Source organism: Vigna angularis, chromosome 5 (genome assembly GCF_016808095.1).
Source record: "Vigna angularis cultivar LongXiaoDou No.4 chromosome 5, ASM1680809v1, whole genome shotgun sequence".
NCBI lineage: Eukaryota > Viridiplantae > Streptophyta > Magnoliopsida > Fabales > Fabaceae > Vigna > Vigna angularis.
This window is the reverse complement of record NC_068974.1, coordinates 15,879,480-15,901,461: the sequence shown is the minus strand read 5'-3', so window position 1 is coordinate 15,901,461 and position 21,982 is coordinate 15,879,480. Positions and strand designations below refer to the sequence as shown.

Genomic DNA, 21,982 nt, shown 5'->3' with positions numbered 1-21,982 from the left:
TTTGGAAAAACTGTTTTGAATTATTATTAAATGTGATATTCTGAATATATAGTTTTTGGCTGTATTTTTGGGATGTCACATTAGTGGTATCAGAGCAGTTTTGTTCCTTAAGGAACGCTGTAGGTTATGAGCATACTATGCTTGTGTTGTGTGCTCAATAATTGTTTGATGGGTTATTCTAAACTCTTTAAGCTTGGCTAACGTTCGTTTTCTCTATTTATCAGAGAGAACTAATGGCATCAAGACCACACCCTCAACCTATCGAGCGCGATGCGTCTGACCATATCAGACTACTGGAATCCGTAATAGAGGCACTCCAGCAACAGAACACTGCTTTGGTACAACAGAATATGGCCGCCCTGCAGAGTTTAGAGGCTATAAGAGCACACTCTGAAGCTACCCAAAGACAACTGATGGAGATCATAGAAATCACTAGGAACATTATCGGAGCATTCACTTCCTCTGGGGATCACAGGACCGAGTTGAGTTTGGAGTGTTTCCGTCATCATCATCCAGCTAAGTTCACTGAGAAGTGTCTCCCTGATGAGGTGGATAGGACTCAAGTATTAGAGAAGAGTGTGACGGAATTGGAACAGCACGAGGAGCAACAACATCAGACAATAAGAGAAGCCATATCCTCAAGGAACAATGATGATCCAAGGAGGACACCTTACGATCGTTCAGTATCACCATCTGCTTCTGGTGGGTTGCTATCACAATGTTTGGTGACTGCCGGTCGGTCTGGACAGAAAAAGGACGTAAAATGTTTTAAGTGTGGAGGACCACACTTCCGATCATCGTGTCCACAGTTGTTAGGGGTAAAGACCTGTATTCATTGTGGGAGGAACGGACACCTAAAGCGCGAGTGTAATATGGGAGGACAAACGGTGACGAAGCCATCAAATACTTGGAGAAATCAACCAGGGAGTGGTGGCCAAGCACAGGCGAACGGTCGAGTGATGCCATAACGGGCGCTGGAATATCACGTTCAGGTACGTTCGTCACCAATATCTGTTTTTATTATTTGGAAAGCCATGTTTGTGTGTTGTATGATTCGGGGATGACACACTCCTTCATTTCGAAGGCGTGCGTTGGGGATTTGGGTATAGCCGAACGCAAAATGTAGTTCGACTTGGTAGTGTCAACCCCAGCGGCTGGTGAGGTTAGGACGTCTAGAGTATGTTTTAAATGTCCTATTGAGAGTGAAGGGCGTAGTTATAAGGTGAACCTCATCTGTCTACCCTTAAAGGATTTAGAAGTGATCCTAGGAATGGATTGGTTGGCTGCCAATCGCATTCTCAGTGATTGTGGTGCAAAAAAAGAAAAAAAAAAAAAAAAATTGGTGTTTCCGGACGTGTATGAAGTGGATCTATCTGTGACGCTCGGTCAACTGAAAGAAGACATCGTGGATGGCGCCAGTTGCTTTCTGATCATGATGCATTCGGATGAACGACTTGAAGGTTTGAATCATGAGCGATCGTCCAGTAAACAGAATGGAGGACAGTCAGTCGCGGATGAATTCCTTGACGTATTTCCTGATGAAGTGCCTGGATTACCTCCTCCGCGCAAGGTGGAATTTACTATCGACTTAGTGTCGAACACTGGATCCATCTCTATGGCACCCTATCGGATGTCGCCAACAGAGTTAGATGAACTCAAGGAGCAGATTGAAGAGTTGATGGATAAGTAGTTTATTAGATCAATCTAAACATTTCAACACTGGAACAGTCAGGAATTACGATTTCGTATGGGTAATAATGGGTCGACTGACGAAGAGTACTCATTTTCCTAGCGGTCAACCTGAAGATGTCTATGACGACCTGGCTAAGCTTTACATCAAGGAGATTGTTCGCCTGCATGGAGTTCCATCCAGCATTGTTTCAGACCGAGACACGAGGTTTACTTCTCGGTTCTGGCGATCATTACAAAGTGAGCTCGGTAGTAAACTTCAAATGAGTTCGGCCTATCATCCTCAGATAGACGGTCGGTCCGAGAGAACCATTCAGACGCTTGAAGACTTATCGAGGACGTGTGTTCTAGATCACATGGGCGTCTGGGATGAAGTCTTGCCTTTAGTGGAGTTCACATACAACAACAGTTTTCAAGCCAGTATAGGAATGGCTCCTTTTGAAGCTCTATATGGAAGGAAATGTCGAACACCTTTGTGTTGGTTTCAGGAAGGGGAAAAGGTGTTAACAGGACCAGAACTCATTCAGCAGACGACTGAGAAGGTGAAGCTGATTCAAGAGAGGTTGAAGACGTCCAGGAGTCGACAGAAATCTTATGCTGACAAGAGGAGAAGACCCTTGGAGTTCGATGCAGGAGATCATGTCTTCCTTAGACTACATCCGACCACTGGTGTAGGGAGAGCCATCCGACCAAAGAAGTTGTCTCCCAAGTTCATCGGACCTTATCAGATCTTGAGGAAGATCGGACCCGTTGCGTACGAGTTGTTTTTGCCGCCTCATCTACCCAATCTTCATCCAATCTTTCATGTTTCTCAACTCCGGAAGTACGTAGGCAACCCTTCTCACGTATTGAAGTTAGGAGATATTCGTCTTCGTCAAGATCGTACGTTGGAAATGCAGCCGGTACGCATTGAAGATAGCAACACCAAGTACTACAAGAGGAAAGCAGTCAGATTGGTGAAAGTCGTCTGGGACGAGAAGACGGGCGACTCTACTTGGGGAGTGGAAGATGCTATGAAAGATTTGTATCCTCATCTGTTCGAGACTCCGTCCTAATTTTTGAGGACGAAAATTTTTGTAGTTGGGGGGAATGTGAGGACTCAAAAAAAAAAAAAATAAAAAAAAAAAAAAAAAATAAAACGTGCGTCCACATGGCGGCAGGAGAGCGCGCCACGTCAGCAGTCTGCATGGCCGACAACAGTGCCCGACAGCCACTGACGGACGCCAGCCGCCACACGTCCGGGTGAGTCAGCAGCGTCAGTGGAGCGCTGACTGAGCGAGCGTTCGGCGTGGTGGATTACACGTGGCGAGCGCAGAGTGGACGTCCGGTAGTGGGGAACAGTGGGTCGGCCAACAGAACGAGCGTCGGCGATAGTGGAAGACGCGTGGCAACAGTACAGTGGTCGACCGTCCAGAGCGGGTTGGTGTAGTGCGTCCGGCCGAGCGCGCACTGGTATAGTGGAGACGTGCGTTCGGCTGGGTGGAGCACGCACCTCTTAATTTAATTCTGATAGATCTCTCTCTTCACCCTCTTTCCTTCAGTTTCTCAGACTCTATTCTCTCCTCCTTCTCTCTTCACTCTCTGCACCCTTCTCTCTCTAAGAAACCACCACTGCACCTCCTCCGTTCTACACTCCGGCAAAATTGAAGGACGCTCGGCGTAGGAGTTCCAGAGAGAACGTTCGGCTGGTGAAGCTGTGGATTAACGAGCGTTGGCAAGTAGGATTTGTGTGGAGAAACGTTTGCGTGCGTTAGTGAACGTTCGTCATTTCCGGGTAAGGGAAGCTTACTTAGTTTAACTGTTTTTGATGCATGCTGTGTGTGAACGTTCGTTATTTTACTGTATGAGAATAATGCATGATGAATGATATAAATGATGGTATGAGCGTTCGTTATTTCACTGTATGTTGTTGCTATGGTTGATTTGCATGAACGTTCGTTATTTTGATTGTATGAGGTTGTTATGCTTGATTTATGTGAACGTTCGTTTTTATGGAATGAATATGATATATGACTAAGTTACATATTATGCATGAGATGTTGGATAAAATGAGATATATGAAATTTGAAAGTTTGGGTTGATATGAACGAATGAGATTATATGATTTTATGAGAAATGAACCTTCCATGAGACATTGTACGTTCGTTCTGGACGGTCATTGACCGTTCGGTTTTCCTTAGAAATATGGTTAAAATGTTGATTCTGTCATTTGACTAAATCTGTGTGTGAGGACGAACGTCCTCACTGTTTGAGCGTTCGGTTTGGCACTGTTGAATCTTGTACGTTTGATAAACTTCTTTCTTTTTGTACTTGTATATATATATGTAGCAGTGCATATTCCCGTTCGTATTACTCCTCCAAACTTCTCTTAGTTTATTTTCAAGATTTATCAATCTGAGTTACTGAACGTTCGGTCTTACACCTGACGTTCGTCCAGTATAGCACTCGGTCTTACACCGGACGATCGTACTGGGAAGCGTTCAGTCTTACACTGAACGTACGTTCAACGGGACGTTCGATGTTATGTCGAGCGTTCGTCCTAATTGTGCTCGGTCTCCAACTGAGCGTTCGTCCCAATAGTGCTCGGTATCACACTGAGCGGTCGTCCTAAAATGGGGCTCGGTCTTATACTGAGCGCTCGTTCTCAACGGTGTTCGGTATTATACTGAGCGCTCGCTCATAATGAGGCTCGGCTTTATGCTGAGCGTTCTTCCTAAATGACGCTCGGTATTATTTTGAGCGCTCGTTCTCTTTTCCCACTAAATAGCGTCCGTCCAATGAACAGTATTAGACTTGGACATTTCTGAACTTAAACCGTTCGTTCTTTGATTCGAACGAACGTCCTTTTGGTCTCACTTACAGCGTTCGTCCTCGGTCTTTGGGGACAGAACGTTCGGCTTTTGGTGATTTTGTTATGAATGATGAAAATGATTATGGATTGATGAATAATGAATGATGAACAGTATTTGAGATGATATGAAAGTTATGAATATTGAACGAGCGTTCCAGGCAGGAACGACTCATGGTTGAATGTTGAAAGTTGTAAAGTATGACTGTGGATAGTTAATGCTGGCTGTTCATCCTGATGTTCCGTGAGTGCTCGTTCTCAAGTAGAGGATGCACGTCATGCGTGGGAACGGCAGGAGGTCCTTAGTCCACAAGTTAACATGGGCGACGTAAGAACGGACTAACCTCGGGTGGCAGCTGATGAGGATGCCAGTTACCACACCACCCGGGTGCGTGAACGCCTGTAACTACGCAGATTTCATACAGTCCGGACAGTCAGTCGTGTTGAGTTTTATTTTGTACATGCGTTAAATTATGTGATGTATGATGAATGCGTACGTTGATATGTATGTGTGAAATGAACTGTTTGTTGGAAATTATATGTTGATGCATGAGTTAAATTACGTAAGCTTACCCTTTCGTTTTCCTTGTGTTGTCCTTTGTCCTTGTACGTCCGTCTTGTCATTGCAATGATCATCCGTGTGGATGTGAGCAGAGGGAGACGAGCGTTTGGAAGAGTTGCTGGAAGAAGAGAATCTGGTAGATGTGGAAATGAAGACCGAGCAGTGAGACCGCTCAGCCAGTAGTGTAGTTGTTGAATTGAGTGGTCGTTCGACCATCCCTTGTTTTCGTTTAAGTTGTTTTCGACCGATTCGGTATTTGTTCTGTGTAAACCGTTCGGTCAGGTTTCTTGTACGTTCGACTTCAGATTTTAACTTTCGTATGGACGTGCGGTTATGCATGTTCGTCCTTTAAGTTTGGTACTGTACTCAAGGACGTTCGTCCTTGAGCGTTCGTTCTCATTTTGGAATTTCGTTTTATTTGGAAAAACTGTTTTGAATTATTATTAAATGTGATATTCTGAATATATAGTTTTTGGCTGTATTTTTGGGATGTCACAATCGTGGTCCCCATTCTCAGGATCCACCTAGAGTTTTTCATTCATCTGAATATTTGTGTTAGCAGTGTCTGTGCTCAACTAGACATTAAAGGGCTTTGTTTCTTTAATTTAGTTACCATATCCAACATCAGGAAACTGTTTGTGTTATACCATTTTCACTATGCAGGGGATTTATGGGCGCTGATCCTGATGCGGGTCAGCTAATGGCCTTGCTCTTGAAGCTGTTGAATGCTAAAAAGACCATTGAAGTGGGAGTTTTTACAGGATACTCTCTTCTCCTCACTGCACTAACCATTCCAGATGATGGAAAGGTTTTCACTTTTCTTTTGTTATTTGGTACGTTTAATGTCTCTTTTATGTCACCAACTCCATTGCCTGTGTGGTGTAGATTATAGCCCTGGATCCAGATAGAGAAGCTTATGAGATAGGACTACCATTCATTAAGAAGGCTGGTGTAGAGCACAAGATCGACTTCATTCAGTCCCCAGCTCTACCTGTTCTTGATAAACTATTAGAAGACGTGAGCATGATTCTGTGTTGCTGTCATATTACGAGACAGAAAATTGTCTATAATAAATTAAGACCCTAGTTTTTGTTTTTTGTTTTGTTTCTTTCTCCCTTGTACGTAAGAGGATCTAACTCCTTTTACTTTATAGTTAGTTTTTGTTTGATATTTTGGTTCTGTTTGTTCTGTTACAGGATTCGAATAAGGATAGTTTTGACTTTGCCTTCGTTGATGCTGATAAAGATAACTACTGGAATTACCACGAGCGGCTTCTTAAACTGGTGAAGATTGGTGGGTTAATAATCTATGATAATACCCTCTGGGGTGGAACTGTTGCCTGGCCTGAAGAGGATGTTCCAATACCCAAAAGAAAATACCGGCAGGCTGTTGTAGCTTTCAACAAAGCAATTGCAGATGATTCTCGTGTTGAAATTTCTGTTGTTTCAATTGGTGATGGCTTCACTATTTGCTGGCGTGCTCAATGAACACCGTTTCTGAATGTTTCGTGCTCAATGAACACTATTTCCGAATGTTCCGTGCTCAATAAACACCATTTCTGAATGTTTTGTGCTATGATCCAAGTTAACTTGATGTCCTATGTTTTTGGTTTTTCATTCTGCTTTTTCTGTGGGTGGTTAAAATTGATTTACCTCAAACTGTGGGTCTTATGGTTTGATTGTAATGCGAATCACCGAGTGTTGCTATTTACTATTAATAAAATAAAATGTGTGATTCTTTGCCTACAAAGGAACCTCAAGTTTGTTATCGCAGAAATAAGGTGGATACCTAAACTAGTCCAGAAACAACATCGAGGACACTTCAATCTCACAAGAAAAACCAACCATTGAATTTCTCAAGATTATAAGATGAAACACACACAAAATAGCTAAAGATATCTCTAGAATATAATTTTGAAACCCCTATACTGTGACTTTCTTCAGAAATTAAATTGAGTTGTTCAAAGCTACACATAACCAACAACCTATCACTAATTTTCGTAGATAAAAAATTAATAATGTTATTATATACGTAACAATGTAAGGGCAAGGATAGAAGGAATTTACAACTGCTACGCAAAGATCGAACGTTACAATTGAAAATTTACATACTTTACAAATGAACTGCCACACATATCACAAATGTTTCTGCACACATCTAAAATTAAAATATCAATAAACTTACTATTTTGAAATTTTCATATCTAACTAGTAATATGAATGATGCCGATGTTCACTGCCTTCTTCCATGAAATATTAGAACAAGGTAATACTTAGAAATCTGGAGCTGAAATTTTCACTAGCTGAGGTATTTCTTATTTCACCCTAAATTGGATGGCAAATGCATTTGTACACGTCTATTTCAACATTCGTAGTTTACTGACGAGCTGAAAAATGTAGCAAAATAATTGGGCTTGAATTTGTTAAGCATATCATAAATGACTACTGAGAAACAGGGATGGAGATTAATTAAAACGTTGTCATCGTTTACAAGAAATATCTTCTTATCCAAAACTGCAATTCTTGAGAAAAAGGAAACCACTGCGTAGAATGATAGAATTAACCCTGGACTACATGAACTTGGAATTTGAAGTACATTAAGAAATAGGAGGCATAACATTCCTTCATGTTTAAAATACCATTTAACCAAAACAGGACTAATTTCCACAAAGCATCGAATGCAACTCATCATACTCTCCATGCATGAGCTGCTATCTTATAACATTCATACAGGAAAAAAAAATCTTTGAATGTTTATCTGGAAACATAACTGAACGTGATACACAGCCAAAATAGCATGGCAACGATCATTTCAGTGAAAGTAACCAAGAACCTGGCCGCCTACATTCTTCTTAATGGCTTCTTCATGATCCAAAACACCGTCAGGAGTAGTAATCACAACATAACCCCACTGCACACAGCAATAGAAAGGCACAATTATCTTTTTCCTTTGATTTCCATTGACATATTATTCTTAAAACACAAATTATAACAACCACAATCAGACAAAAACAGCAGTCGGAAGCTGTGACACGAAAACGAATCATTAACATAAACCAACCTGATGAGTAGGAAGAGTCTGCAATCTGTAGGCTTCAAGATCCCTTGCCTTCATATCTTTTCGGTATGTAAGAGCCTTGCAATCGTTAATCCTACCTTGTAGTTCAACCGTTATCCTCCCCACTCTATGCGGATCATAGACTTGAAAGTCTTTGATATAACCTATTAGGAATTTAAGCCAAATTAACTACACTAACAGTGGCACAGTACAGAGTAACTGTTAGAATCTTAAAGAACTTTATATCGGTTCATGGACCCTTGCAATCTTAAAGATATTTCACACACGGAAAGTCATGCTCAGACTCAGACGGAAAAGGATGACAGTAACCAAATCAACAACGAAAGTCATTCAAACTCTGATGACATAAATTTCAGAGACTGAAATCACTTTTGAAAAGCGAATTCATACCATTTCATTATTGCCAGATTTGAGATTGTGAAGCAGTTAAAAGGGGTTTCGAGTTTTAGAAAAAAGAATACAAATTATAAAAATAGTGGCTGGAGAAAGAAAAGATACCATGGTTTTTCATGATTCGGAGAAATGAAGACATAACAGTGGAAATTGGCTTGAGTTCCACCATAGCTTTCCCTCTTCTCTCTGCATTCACCATACTCCTCAAGGCATCGTTCAGGATCCTCCTTCCCATCTCTCTAAATTCTCTAACCAAACCTCCTATTTCTCTCACTAGGGTTTTCGAAATCAAAAATGATTCTTTGACACGGTTTAAGTAAATGACATTCATTTGACACGCAGTGGGGCCCATTCACTGTCAATGTCATCAAGGGTAAATTTGTCATTTGATTGCGCTGGTAAAAGAATAAATGAAACTGTGCGTTTCAATGAAGGGAGCTGCTGCATTAGGGTCCTCTCTCAGATTTGAATTTGTCAGGTCGCCCATTTGATTTTGAAAGAGGAACTCTTCGTGTGCGTGCTAGGGTTAGGGTTGTGAGAGAATGCGAGAACTCTTCATGACTGCCACTTAACCGGAGACTGGACCAGATCGGAAAAGTTCGAACCAGCGAAGTCAAAGTAGATGATCGGTGTGGAGCGCGGAAGGCTTCATGCTGCTATCAACGACCTCGCCCTACATTCGTCCAATCAACGCGCCATCACCGTTGCCCGTGACAACTGCCTTGCCGTCGTCAATTTCGTCCGCGGCCGCTGCAACTGATGCTTGCGCCTCAACAAGGAACTTACTCTGGTCAAGTTCAATGCGCCCAGTGACCACTTTTTTATGGTTACGAAGGAGAAGGTTTTTGTCCACCAGACTGAGGATGCACGCATATTGTTCGAATTGGAATGCTCCAAGCCCGTTCTATGTGCTTCTTCAAATTCTTGCCCTGTTTTCTCGAATTATCATCGAATATCAAGTTGGTTATTTTTATTTTCTCTATTTCTTCCTTTGGTGATGCTGATTTGTCTTGTATGTTAAAAATACCTAGGGTTTAGGTAGCATTTGATAAAGAAATTTTGGTATATTGTCACTAGTTATGTTTTTCGGGCGTCAAATATTTGTGATGTTTTGCAGTGGGAAGATTTTACACAGATTTTGGAGACTATTTTGAAGCATCAATGAACCGTGAGAAGTTCCCGGAGAAGGTGCACTCATAAACTAACTATTTGTAACTTTGGATGATGGAGATTATAGATATTTTACTGTGTCTTACAGAACAACTTAATACCTCATTGTACCCATGTCAATTCTAATTCTTCTAAAACAAATTGCATATAAAATTTAGATCTGATGTAATTATTGATTTGTTGCTTGCTTACTACATGTATCCTCCACATGGAAGAAGAGCAAATGCTATAGAGCAAGACCATGTCTAAATTAACAAAGTCAACAAAAGAGGCAGTTGTGGCTACTTTGAAGTCTATTATATATAAAAATGATCTACATTTTTCTCAATTATTCATTCTAATTTGTACCCTTAATCTTGTATGCCTTGATTGATAGGTTGGAAGAAGAATAATGCATGATTCATATTGGAAGTATATGCTGGATTATGTATGGAAACCATTCTAAATGTGATAATGTGGTTGATCTCATGGCAAAGTTCATCTTATCTTGTTTATGTTACTTTCTATCATATGATTAGCCTTTGTTAATTTCCATGGTACATAAATGTTATACTGAGTTTTCATCATTGAATAGGTACCCAATTTATATTGTCCCAAGTCGAAACAATGAAAAGGAATTGGAAGCATGCTTTCTCACTTACCATACTCTGTCATCATCTTTCGAAGGTATCGCAATATTTTTGTTTTTCGAATCAATAATTGTAGTTCAAATTGTTGTATTTTCAAATATTATAGTATCGGATTGTGTTTAAATGAGTTATATATGATCAGATAAGCATGCCAAAGAGTAGATTATACTATATTTCTTTCTAAAGGCTATTTGAAGAGGTAAGTGCTACACACAATTTCAATTTCAGTATATGAAAAAGTTAACAATATTTTATGAGAAACTCAAGGATGAGCATTGCATAACCCATATGTTTGTGCATGGTTTGCCAAAGAAAGGTTGAATGTCTTTGTCTCCTTGGCACTTATGATTAATATTTAGATATATACATAACGGATAAGCAATATGCAGAGATTAATATTTGAAGAGCCTGGTTGGAGTAAGAAAAATATTGTCAAGGATTTCTAAGGAAACATCATAGGATGCTTTGAACAACACACCTTGTCTGCTTCCTACATGGATTTCTAAGTTTTCTTCTCAATAAGTAAGTTTATACTTTAGTTGATTGCATGTGTTTTTAATGTATCACTCTAGTAACATGTTTGGATCACTCTAATGACAAGTTCAACCTTAATGTATACATACTAGTTTTTTCCAAAGTTTTCTGCATAGTTTATCATCTTTAGTTGGTTGAATGTTGGGACACTGGGTTATTGAAATCATAAATGTTGCTTGTTAGCAGTAATTTGGATTGGAATGTGAATTATTCTATGATAACAACTCTTCATTTTTTCCCTTTAGATTAAGACTTAGCTCGTTACCTTGTGTTTATCATCAACAGGAGAATGATGGTGTTCTTCATAGTTTTGTAATAATCATATCATTTGAACCAAGAGCTTTAGTGACAAATTGGAAGTTGTAATAAGGAAGAACTTTATGTGGGTTGTCATGAAAAGATATAAATCTAAGGTAGACTAATGGAATCCTACTATTCTTTGGCATATAGAGAGCTTCTGATATAATGTGTAAATCTGAATAGTTCCTAAGGGCTTTTGTAGATCAGTTAGAAATGGTCATGCCGACTTGGAATCACACTACACTTTCATGACCAAATATACCATTCTGCCGAAGGATGTACATTTCTTATAGTCTTTCTGAAAGTGTGTGACTGAGTATAATTGTAGTTCTTTGAATAAATTTTTTGGTATATTTATACAACAAACTTAGATGCAGAAGCTACTATTAGTTGCTTGTATTGTGGTTTATGGTGATGGTTTGTTGAGATGTGGATCACTGATGGTAATTTAAACATGCATGCAGTTCCTCAAGTGTTTTTATGCTGCCTGTAATCAGTCTCTATCACCTTTAATCTGGATACTAAATATTTATATTAAAGATCACCAAAAACATATGAGGAACTACTTCGAATTTTTTCTGCTCATATTTATATTAGGTCATAATGTTTTTGTATATAATGATGATGAGGATTATAGAATATAATTGTATATGGTTTTATTAAAATAATGCTGAGGTTTTATTCTTACCCGGTTACCAAATTATAAATCTCAGAAGTTTTGGAGAGTGAAAATAGTATTCTAAAATTTTTGGAAATTTTTTCACTCAGTGGTCAGGTTTTCCTTTGTTTATAGTTTTATGTTGTTTAGTTTATGTAGGCAATTGTTAGTGTTACTTTTGGCATTATTCATGTTAAACTTTTTGTTTCTAATTATTTCTTTTTGAATTAGTGGTGGTGGCCTATACAAGTTGCTTCATACCCTGACTCTGAATGCTTCTAAGTACATTTTACAAGCTCTGATAAGTACTTGATTGGATTCTCTCTTGCATGTTACGTGTACTTGATTTGATTGTGTGTTCATATCACATCAATTACCCAAAACTTTTCTAAAAAGAAGCATGATGAGTACAATATTTTTATAATTTGAGTGTACACACATGTTCATGGTGAATTTGAGTACGTATCTTAAAATTAATTTATTATTTTATTTTATTTATGTAATTTCGTTTCATGCAATCCCTTTTTCACTGTTTTCATCAAACCTTCTCATGAGATGGAATATCGGCTGGTGGGTAAATCTTAAACATGAAACACATGTTGATTTAGTCTTCGGTTCTCTGCTCTACATTCAAACTCTTGCTATAAAAATATATCTTATGCAGTGCATACCAGATTTGGAAGGCATTATTGGTAAGAAGTGTGCGGTGCTGCAGCATGGGGAAAGATAGTGGAAAGTAAAGTTATTTAATAAAAGTTATTTTGGTCGTCATAGTTTTGGTGCTGGCGTTTTTGACAGAAAATGAATTGAAAGCAGGAGATGTTTGTGTATTTGAACTTATTAGCAAGAAGGATGGTATTTTTAAAGCTCATATTTTCTAAAAGGATCACTAATTTGTCTGCATGAAAGCTGTGGTCTTGCTGAGGAATTTGAAAGAAAATGTTGTAAAGAAACAAAGATATTGTAATGGGGTGTTCCCAAGTATTAGACATTTAAAGAGTGTTACTGTTATGTAATCAACCAGTTATGTTTATTGAAATATAGTACTGCATTAGGTGATTTATGAGTTACTGTAACATCCCAAAATTATACAGTCATCAACTATATACTTAGAATAATCACATATATTAATAATTCAAAACAGTTTTAAAACACAGGGAGCGACAATAACGAAAGAGGCCGAACGGCCGTTAATGTACATAATTTAACGAGCGTTCACAAAAGATAAGGACGAACGGTTTACAAAACAATGACCGAACGTCCAACTATATACAAACCATAAAAGTGCGCTCGCTCACAGCCACTCGCTAATCTAACTAAAAATCGAACGCCTCTACTGTTCGGCCTTCACTTCCACTTTTACGAGGTTGGCGTCCTCCAAATTTTCTTCTTCCAGTGTTTCTTCAAGTAGCGCCTCCCCATCTGCTCACATCCACATGGATGATCATTGCATAGACAAGACGAAGGTTCAAGGACGAACGACAACACAAGAAAAAGACACAGGGTAAGCTTATTGAATTTAATTCAAACCACAACATACAGTTCATACATCTTAATTCCAGCCAGTAAGTTCACAACATATACATTCAATTCATACATAAATTTCATCCAAACTCCTGATACTAGACTGACCGTCCGGACTGTATGAATCCTGTGTAGCTAAGGCGTCCGTGCACTCAGGTGGGATAACTGGAATGATCATCAGTAGCCACCTAAGGTTAGTCTGTTCTGTCCAAGTTACAGTTATGGACTAGACCTCCTGCCATTCCCACGCATGACCTACTCCTCTCTACTTGAGAACGAGCACTCATGGAATATCAGGATGGATCACCATCTAAGCTTACCACGTTCATACTTACAATTCTCAATATCCAAACAAGAGTCGTTCCACCATGGAACGCTCGTTCAAAATCCACAATCACAATTTTAGTTCTCATGGTGTTCGCACATCTTAATTCATCCTTTTAAATACATTTTCATTCTATGTTCCACTCTCTTAAAAAGACGAACGTTCACTCCTCTTCATAACGAGGACGAACGTCGAGGGCAAGACCGAGAAAGACTTCTTTGAATTAGTTAAATGAACTAACCCTATTACGATCGGAAAATACTTAGAATAATTTAAGTTCAATGACTCTGGAAAGAATCCAATGGATATATACCTCACAACTTGGTTGAGTAAAATAAACCAAACACAATTTAATTCAGGGGACAAACCGCCCGTCAATGACCGAGCACGAAAGTAGGCGTTTAATAAATTTTTGGACGAATGTCACCGAAGACTTGAACGAACGTCAATAAATATATTGGACGAACGCTATTTAAAATTTAGGACGAACGCTTATGGGAATTCAGGACGAGCGCTATTCTCGCTCGTTGCAATTTACGGAAATGGACGAGCGTTTGGTCTGAGACCGAGCGCCACTTAGGACGAACGTTCAATATATGACCGGGCATAATATAGGACGAACGCTCAGTGTAAGACCGAGCGCTACTTAAAACGAACGCTTGGTATAAACCGAGCGCTATTAGGACGAACGCTCAAATAGCATTTCAAAAGGGGACGCTCGTTCTTAAGTCGAATCCTTTCCAAATGAAAGAAATCCTACTCTAAATCCTTGTCAGGGAAAACCGAACGGTAGAAGACCGTTCGATGACGAGCGCGCATTGTCAAAGTAAGAACTATTACTTTGCCCAGATTTTTCATATGATTCATATCTTATAATCTATTTCCACCATAAATCTCATACATTACAGAATTCATATTATCATATTTCAGTTCATACTTTATACATCGTATCAAAATATCAAATTCCCTACTTTATAAAATTCTCATTAATCATTCCTACTAAGCAACCATCAGCATACGAATCCATCAATGCATACCACATTCATTCAGTGTAACAGCGATCGTTCATAACTAATACATCAGCATACAATTCATGCATACAATCCATACCGAACATGCATACAACATACAATATAAATTAAATCACAATAAGCTTCCCTTACCCGGATTCAGTAGCGAACGTCCTAAAGGATGGATCTTGACTCTCCTAAAATGAGCTCTCTCAACGTTTCACTTAAGCTTTCCCACTAAACTAAACAAAAGAAAAATAAAGGGCTTAGCATACACCGTTGCATGCAGCTGAAACAGTTAACAGAGACACCAGAGACGATCGCCCAAGTGAAACTTACCAGAATTGGGAGTCGTTCGGTTCAATATGTAGCTCTCGGTGCAGGGAACGTCCTCACGGTGCTGAAACGTGAACGGAGAAGAGAATGGTGAGTTATGGTAGAGAGAAGATGGAGGTTCTAGAGAGAAGGCAGAGAATTTGAAAATCCAGAGTTTGGGGAAGAAGACGAAGTGTGCAGAAGAGTGGGGAAGAGTTTTTATGAAAATTAATTTCTCTCCCCACTTAGGACGAATGTCCACTCGCTGGCTGCCACTTGGATTCCATTAAGGTTTTAGAATGTTCCCACACGACACTTGGCAATCACATGCAGAGTGGGTGTGATGGCGTGTCAGTGGAGGTGCACGTGTGGTGAGGTGCATTTATGGAAGCACAGTGGTGACTCAGCACAGTAATAAATGGGACGTGACAGTTACTGTTATGTAATCCAAAGCTTCTACGTAAAATAAGTTGTTTCACTCACTGTAATTTTCTTTTTATTAAAGGGAAAAAGTTACTGCTATTATATATCTACCATTATAAAGGAAAAATGAATAAATAAAACTAAGAGGAATAAGTTAACATTCAGCTGCTTCAAAAGCAGTAATAAAGGAGAATCAAAAAGAACATTCTTAAAAGTAAATATAAATTAATTTTGATTTTTCAAAAATCTATATAAATTAATCACTATATTGTTTTTTATTAAAACTATTTTTGTTTTATTAAATCATAAATGTGGTATAAAATTTTTAAATTATATTTTTTTCTTGAATATTCGTATAAAAATGCTCAAAGTGAAGAAATAATATTTTATTAATATTATAGAAAAATATTAGAAAACAATAAAAATACTCTAATTCACTCTGTGACTTTAAAATTCAGAAAAATAAGACTTAATTTAAAGAAAAAGGCGAAAATAATAGTATTGACATAATCCAATTTCGTCTTATTAACATAATATTATTATTATTTTTATTTCTCTTTTTATCTTATTTGATTTCATTATTTTAATTCTATTTTATTTTACTTTATTATATTTCATTTTAATTGCTCTGATTTTTTCTTGTAATAAGTGGTTATTACACTGAAAATTTGTGGTTGATTGTCACAGACATTTTGTACAATAATAAATTGATGAACCTGATTTCAAGTGTTATCTTAAAGAATAAAACCTTTATTTCCCATTCACAAAACTTAACAAGAATACCAATGATCACATTTTTGTGGTGTACAAGAATGAAAGTGATCGACTTCAATACCAATGATCACATTTTGTAGTGCTTATGTGGTTATATACTCAATTGCTTATGAACAAGAATAGTTGTGGTTTTTTATGTGAGATTTTATCAATTTTTTTGTGCAGTAAGTGGTTATCTACTAAGTCCTAAGTGGTTATTTCATAACGGTGTTTTGTACAACAATAAAAGTTGTTTAATTCAATCCTAATGACCACATTTTTTTGGTGCAATAAGTTGTTATCTACTAAGTTCTAAGTGGTTATTTCATAACGGTGTTTTGTACACCAATAAAAGTTGTTTAATTCAATCCCAATGACCACATTTTTTTGGTGCAGTGAGTAGTGATAGGTGAAAAGTTTACTTGTTTTTGTTGCTTATATTGTGGGGCTTTTGAGTAAGTTTTAGTGTTAATTCTCATGAAAAGTGTATAATTGTTGATATAAATATAATTTTGCATGTTTAAATGTTTTTGATGCTTTTGTTGTTTATTTTGATGAAAAATAAGGATTGGATATCATAAAAGACTTGGACCACACTCATAGGTGCAGTTTTGCAGAGAAAATCGCGCCCGGGCGCGAGAAAAAAGGGCGCCGGGCGCAAATTTGCCGAGAGGTTCGCGCCCGGGCGCGAGATACAAAGGGGCGCCGGGCGCCACTTAGAAGAATTGGGACGCTCGTCCAGCGTGCAGAGGCTCGTCCAGCAGAGGACGCTCGTCCAGCAGAGGACGCTCGTCCAGGGGACGCTCGTCCAGAATAGGAGAGGACGCTCGTCCACGTTCGTCCAGCAAGTGGACGCTCGTCCATGACCAAGAGGACGCTCGTCCAGAATTGGACCGCTCGTCCTAGGCCGCTCGTCCAGAAAATTGGACGCTCGTCCAGAATTGTGCCGCTCGTCCAGAATTGGGACGCTCGTCCACGAAATTGGACGCTCGTCCAGAAATTCACCCGTGACTCAATTATTGGACCTTCTTTATATCAGAATCCAGAGGCCATTTGCAGAACCAGATCTGACGGGGGGAGAGCAGGGGAGACGCTGCTGCAGCTGCTCCAAGGGGCTTCCATGGTGGAAAAATTCCAATTTCCACCATCCAATCCATCATTTCTCTTTTCTATGTTGTATATGTGTAGCTAAAACTCCATTTCACTGGGGTTGAGAGTAAATTTCTGAAACTCTTTGTAATTTCTCTATTAATGCATGATCTTGTATAACATTGAGTAGCCATTTGCCAGCTAAAAAGCCAAGACAATACAACAAAATTGATCGTGAAGTACACCAGCTATGATCACAACACAATTCAGATAATGCAAAAACTAAATTACAGATTCCAATTTCATAGACTGCTAGAATTTCAAGAAGGATCAAGAAAAACACTAGATCAGATCGTCCCATCTTTCCTAAACCTTGAAGTATCATATTGTATGTAGCTATATCAGTATGATAAAATTTTTCTCCCATTTCAGCCACAACAGCCCAAGCCTCAGTGAAATAACCCTTTTTGACAAAAGAACTCATGATAGAATTATAACAATAACTCACAAGAAAATAAAAGAAAATTAAATTTAAAACAGATTACAAATTTAGAATTTCAAGAGGATCCAGCTACACTACTCTGTTGTATGACACGTAGGCGTGTCAATGTATTACTACTCTTTAATGACACATAGGCGTGTCAATGTATTACTACTCTTTAATTCTTCTTCTACATTGTCATGTTCTTCATGAAATTTGATATCATCAAAACATGTATTTATATGCTCCATGTCCATGCTTCTCCTACAATAATTCAATAGAAGAATAATTACTACTTACTTGCCTAATTAATAACATGCTTAACTTAATAAAATTTATAGATGTTCATAACCAGAATAATAAATAACCACATATGAATGAACAAATAACCACTTACTGAAACTGTAAAAGTTATTCATGAAATTCAATATTATCCAAATATGTATTTATATGGTCATTGTTCGTACTTCTCCTAAAACAATTCAATAGAAGAATAATTACTACTTATTGGCTAATTAATATCATGCTTGATAATCAACTTAATCATTTTTTTAGATGCTCATAACCAGTATAAGAACTAACCACATACGAATGACCAAATAACCACTTACTGCACCTGTAAAAGTTATTCATGAAATTCAATATTATCCAAATATGTATTTATATGGTCACTGTCTGTACTTCTCCTAAAACAATTCAATAGAAGAATAATTACTACTTATTGGGCTAATTAATATCATGCTTGATAATGAACTTAATCATTTTTTTAGATGCTCATAACCAGTATAAGAACTAACTACATACAAATGACCAAATAACCACTTACTGCACCGTTAATTTTGAATTTTTATTTTAAATGACCATTCTGGAAACAATTACTTCACAGTTAACATTACAAACCATTATGCTATCTCATGAAATTAAAAAGGGTATAAAGTTAAATAATTCAATCGGAAGAAGAAGTCAAATTCAAGTAAGATGACAAATATAAATCCAAACATTAAATAACTTCAAAAACCTCCTGGGCAACACAAAAATATATTCTTTTGCAAATAAAACTTGTAATCACTCACCTATTTAATAGAACTTCAGTGGTTGTGGACATATATGGAGTATGCATTTTAAGTTTTACAGGACAATGATCATAGTTTTATCAAGCTAAAACATGTAACATTAAAATTTGTCGGTCATCCATCCAACATACCCAACCAGCAACATTTCAAATACATTTTAATTCAATTCTTAAATGCATACCCAATTAACTATAACTGCAAAACAACCTTCCATAATCCAATAAAATATTGATTCACTCAAACCGAAAATCAAAACAGGTTCATACATATATATACATGCTCTGCACCCACACCATACAATTATATATTAAAGAAGATTTATCAAATTAATACAATAAAATATGTCTACAGCATTTTAATTCAAACAGCAGAGAATTCCTGCAACAATTTTAACCCAAACAGCAAATAATTTTTCTGCAGTAACAGCATCAAAACAGCAAAGAATTTTTTGTAGCATTCTAATCAAAACAACAAACAATTTTCTGCACCAATTTAATGTTAAAACAGTAAAGTTTCTGGTGCAGTAACAACAATCAAAACAGCCCAATACAACAAGATTTTCTACTGCAGTAACAGCAAAAATAACAAGCAGTTTATATAACCTTTTTCATCCAAACAGCAACTATAAACAAAAAAAACAATTTTTTGTAGTAACAGCAGAGAATTCCTGCAACAATTTTAACCCAAACAGCAAATAATTTTTCTGCAATAACAGCATCAAAACAGCAAACAATTTTTTGTAGCATTCTAATCAAAACAACAAACAATTTTCTGCACCAATTTAATGTTAAAACAGTAAAGTTTCTGGTGTAGTAACAACAATCAAAACAGCCCAATACAACAAGATTTTCTACTGCAGTAACAACAAAAATAACAAGCAGTTTATACAACCTTTTTCATCCAAACAGCAACTATAAACAAAAAAAACAATATCATCACTGGTAGTGCTCAAAAGGGTAAAACTACCACACAAAAAATTTGAAAAAAACCTACCTCAAAGTCATACACCACTGAAGCGACACAAGTCAAAACGTAAACCAGAGACCACAACCCTCAACTCCACAACCACTGAAAATAATCTTGCAGAAATGAGTTTACATCACAATGTACTTCAAAAAGGAAAAGCGAAATCAAAATAGAAAAACCCTCACTTAGGAGAGATCAAAAACAAAACCCCTACCTCAAACTCACAAACGAGAGACGAGATTGGGAGCGGCACCAACGATGGAAGCACTGATTGAAGCACCGAAGAAGCAGAAACCAGAATAGAGGCACTACTGATGGAGAAGAATGACTTTAGTCAAAGAAAACCTAAATGGATTTTCTAATGAGGAACGCGAAAGAAGAACGTTTCCCAAATTCTATTTTTTCCAATTTTACCCTCATCCACTGTGCATTCTTTTTTCCAAAACGCTGACGTGTACCGTGTCATATGAATGTAACTGACACGTAGGCGTGTCATGGTATTACTACTCATAGTAATATTGTCTTCTAGTTTGGAAAACAAAAAATATTCTTAAGGATAGTGTAACAAGCATAAGTAAACATGTGATAGCAAAAGTAATAAATAAAGGTTTAATCATTTCGGAGTCCTTATTTTCAAGGAGAATCTCAATTTCGTCCTGTTCTTTTTTATTTTTCAATTGGGTCCTAATTTTGTAAAAATTGTAACAATTGGGCCCCTCCCGTTAAATTGGGTCCAACGGCGTTAGTCTATACGTGGCACTTCTTAATTGACGTGGCACGCTGGACTGAGTTTTTTAATTCACGTGGTTGAATGATGTGCATTTGGGTAATTTTAAAATTAAAAACTTGGTAAAATGTGGGAGAAAAGTTGAAGGAAGAGAACTTTGTATAAATCCATGCCTGAATCCCTAATAAAAGGGTATATTTTCATTCAGCTTGTTGTTCTTCTTCGAAGGTGGATAACTTTGTTGTGCTTGAAGATGGCCCATCCCTGTTCGTCTTCGTCATGCAGTGGGTGGGGGAAGCAAGATGGTAATGTGGTCTGTGGTGGTGGTCGAGGATGATCTAGTAGTGGTGGTCTGTTTTGCTATTGTGGGAATGAAATGTGTTGTCAGAACTGCGAGAACAACTAAGAGTAGAGGCAAACAATTTTGAGGCTGCCCTAAGTTCAAGGTACGGTTTTTTTGGTTGTTGTTTTTTGGTTTAATCATTCACTAAGTCCCTATTTTCGCATGGAATCTCAATTTCGTCCCTTTCTTTCTGAAAATCTCAATTGGGTCCCAATTTTATGAAAATTGCAACAAATCGATCCTTTCCGTTAATTTGGCCAAACGGCGTTAAAAAAATTGATGAGTGAATTCTGAGATGACGAACGAGCGCTCGTCCAGCAGCGAACGAGCGCTCGTCCAGCAGCGAACGAGCGCTCGTCCAGCAGCGAACGAACGCTCGTCCAGCAGTGAACGAGCGCTCGACCACCGAACGAACGGTCGTCCAGTGTGGAACGAACGGTTGTCCAGCAGTAAGAGGTCGACGAGCGTCCGTTCTCTGGTGGACAACCGTTCGTTCCACACTGGACGACCGTTCGTTCAGTGGTCGAGCGCTCGTTCGCTGCTGGACGAGCGCTCGTTCGCTGCTGGACGAGCGCTCGTTCGCTGCTGGACGAGCGCTCGTTCGTCATCTCAGAATTCACTCATCAATTTTTTTAACGCCGTTTGACACTATTTAACGGAAAGGATCGATTTGTTGCAATTTTCATAAAATTGGGACCCAATTGAGATTTTCAGAAAGAAAGGGACGAAATTGAGATTCCATGCGAAAATAGGGACTTAGTGAATGATTAAACCTTGTTTTTTAAAGTTGGAGGCTACCCTAATTGGTGTTTTCTTCTCACAGAATGACGGTGAAGATGGTGGTTGCAATTACTTCAGATGGTGTGCTGATGATGGGGTTGTGGAAAGGGAAACGAGTGTAAAGTGTGAAGGCAAGACTGAGTCTTTCTTGAACAGAGAAGAAATGGAAGGTGGATGGAAGATTATAAGTGATTTGGACTTGTTAGTGAAGAAATTGGAAAATAGGCTTAACGTGTTCTTAGGGATTGTTTGTGTTCTTTGTCTGGTAAACATTATTGTAGTTACATTAGGGTCTTTCGTTCATAGGAGTGT

The 21,982-nt window shown here is 38.1% G+C and overlaps 3 protein-coding genes and 1 long non-coding RNA gene across 4 annotated transcripts; 2 read left to right on the top strand and 2 right to left on the bottom strand.

Moving 5' to 3' along the window:
- Nucleotides 1–233: 233 nt before the first annotated feature.
- On the top strand, nucleotides 234–968 carry LOC128196658 (uncharacterized). Its single transcript, XM_052878151.1, has one exon. The coding sequence runs from the start codon at nucleotides 234–236 to the stop codon at nucleotides 966–968; it is 735 nt and encodes a 244-aa protein (XP_052734111.1).
- A 4,638-nt stretch (nucleotides 969–5,606) lies between these two features.
- On the top strand, nucleotides 5,607–6,687 carry LOC128196442 (probable caffeoyl-CoA O-methyltransferase At4g26220). The gene is made up of 3 exons (XM_052877263.1): nucleotides 5,607–5,907; nucleotides 5,985–6,116; nucleotides 6,296–6,687. Exons 1-3 carry the CDS (start codon nucleotides 5,770–5,772, stop codon nucleotides 6,584–6,586), a joined length of 561 nt encoding a protein of 186 aa, XP_052733223.1. The 5' UTR covers nucleotides 5,607–5,769; the 3' UTR covers nucleotides 6,587–6,687.
- Nucleotides 6,688–7,675: 988 nt separating this feature from the next.
- On the bottom strand, nucleotides 7,676–8,867 carry LOC128196443 (40S ribosomal protein S15a-5). The gene is made up of 3 exons (XM_052877265.1): nucleotides 8,676–8,867; nucleotides 8,160–8,320; nucleotides 7,676–8,009 (listed from the first exon to the last, which is right to left on the bottom strand). The coding sequence occupies exons 1-3, from the start codon at nucleotides 8,803–8,805 to the stop codon at nucleotides 7,911–7,913; spliced, it is 390 nt and encodes a 129-aa protein (XP_052733225.1). The 5' UTR covers nucleotides 8,806–8,867; the 3' UTR covers nucleotides 7,676–7,910.
- An 8,651-nt stretch (nucleotides 8,868–17,518) lies between these two features.
- Nucleotides 17,519–20,230, bottom strand: LOC128196587 (uncharacterized). Its single transcript, XR_008249035.1, has 3 exons — nucleotides 20,035–20,230; nucleotides 19,848–19,922; nucleotides 17,519–18,045 (listed from the first exon to the last, which is right to left on the bottom strand). It is a non-coding gene; the product is annotated as an uncharacterized LOC128196587 (long non-coding RNA).
- Nucleotides 20,231–21,982: the final 1,752 nt, after the last annotated feature.

Coding starts and splice junctions, on each gene's coding strand:
- LOC128196658 (XM_052878151.1), top strand. CDS start 234: ATGGCATCAAGACCACACCCTCAACCTATCGAGCGCGATGCGTCTGAC.
- LOC128196442 (XM_052877263.1), top strand. CDS start 5,770: ATGGGCGCTGATCCTGATGCGGGTCAGCTAATGGCCTTGCTCTTGAAG. Junction 5,908..5,984: donor CCATTCCAGATGATGGAAAG/GTTTTCACTTTT, acceptor TGTGTGGTGTAG/ATTATAGCCCTGGATCCAGA. Junction 6,117..6,295: donor TTGATAAACTATTAGAAGAC/GTGAGCATGATT, acceptor GTTCTGTTACAG/GATTCGAATAAGGATAGTTT.
- LOC128196443 (XM_052877265.1), bottom strand. CDS start 8,805: ATGGGAAGGAGGATCCTGAACGATGCCTTGAGGAGTATGGTGAATGCA. Junction 8,321..8,675: donor CCGAATCATGAAAAACCATG/GTATCTTTTCTT, acceptor AATTCCTAATAG/GTTATATCAAAGACTTTCAA. Junction 8,010..8,159: donor AGACTCTTCCTACTCATCAG/GTTGGTTTATGT, acceptor TGCTGTGTGCAG/TGGGGTTATGTTGTGATTAC.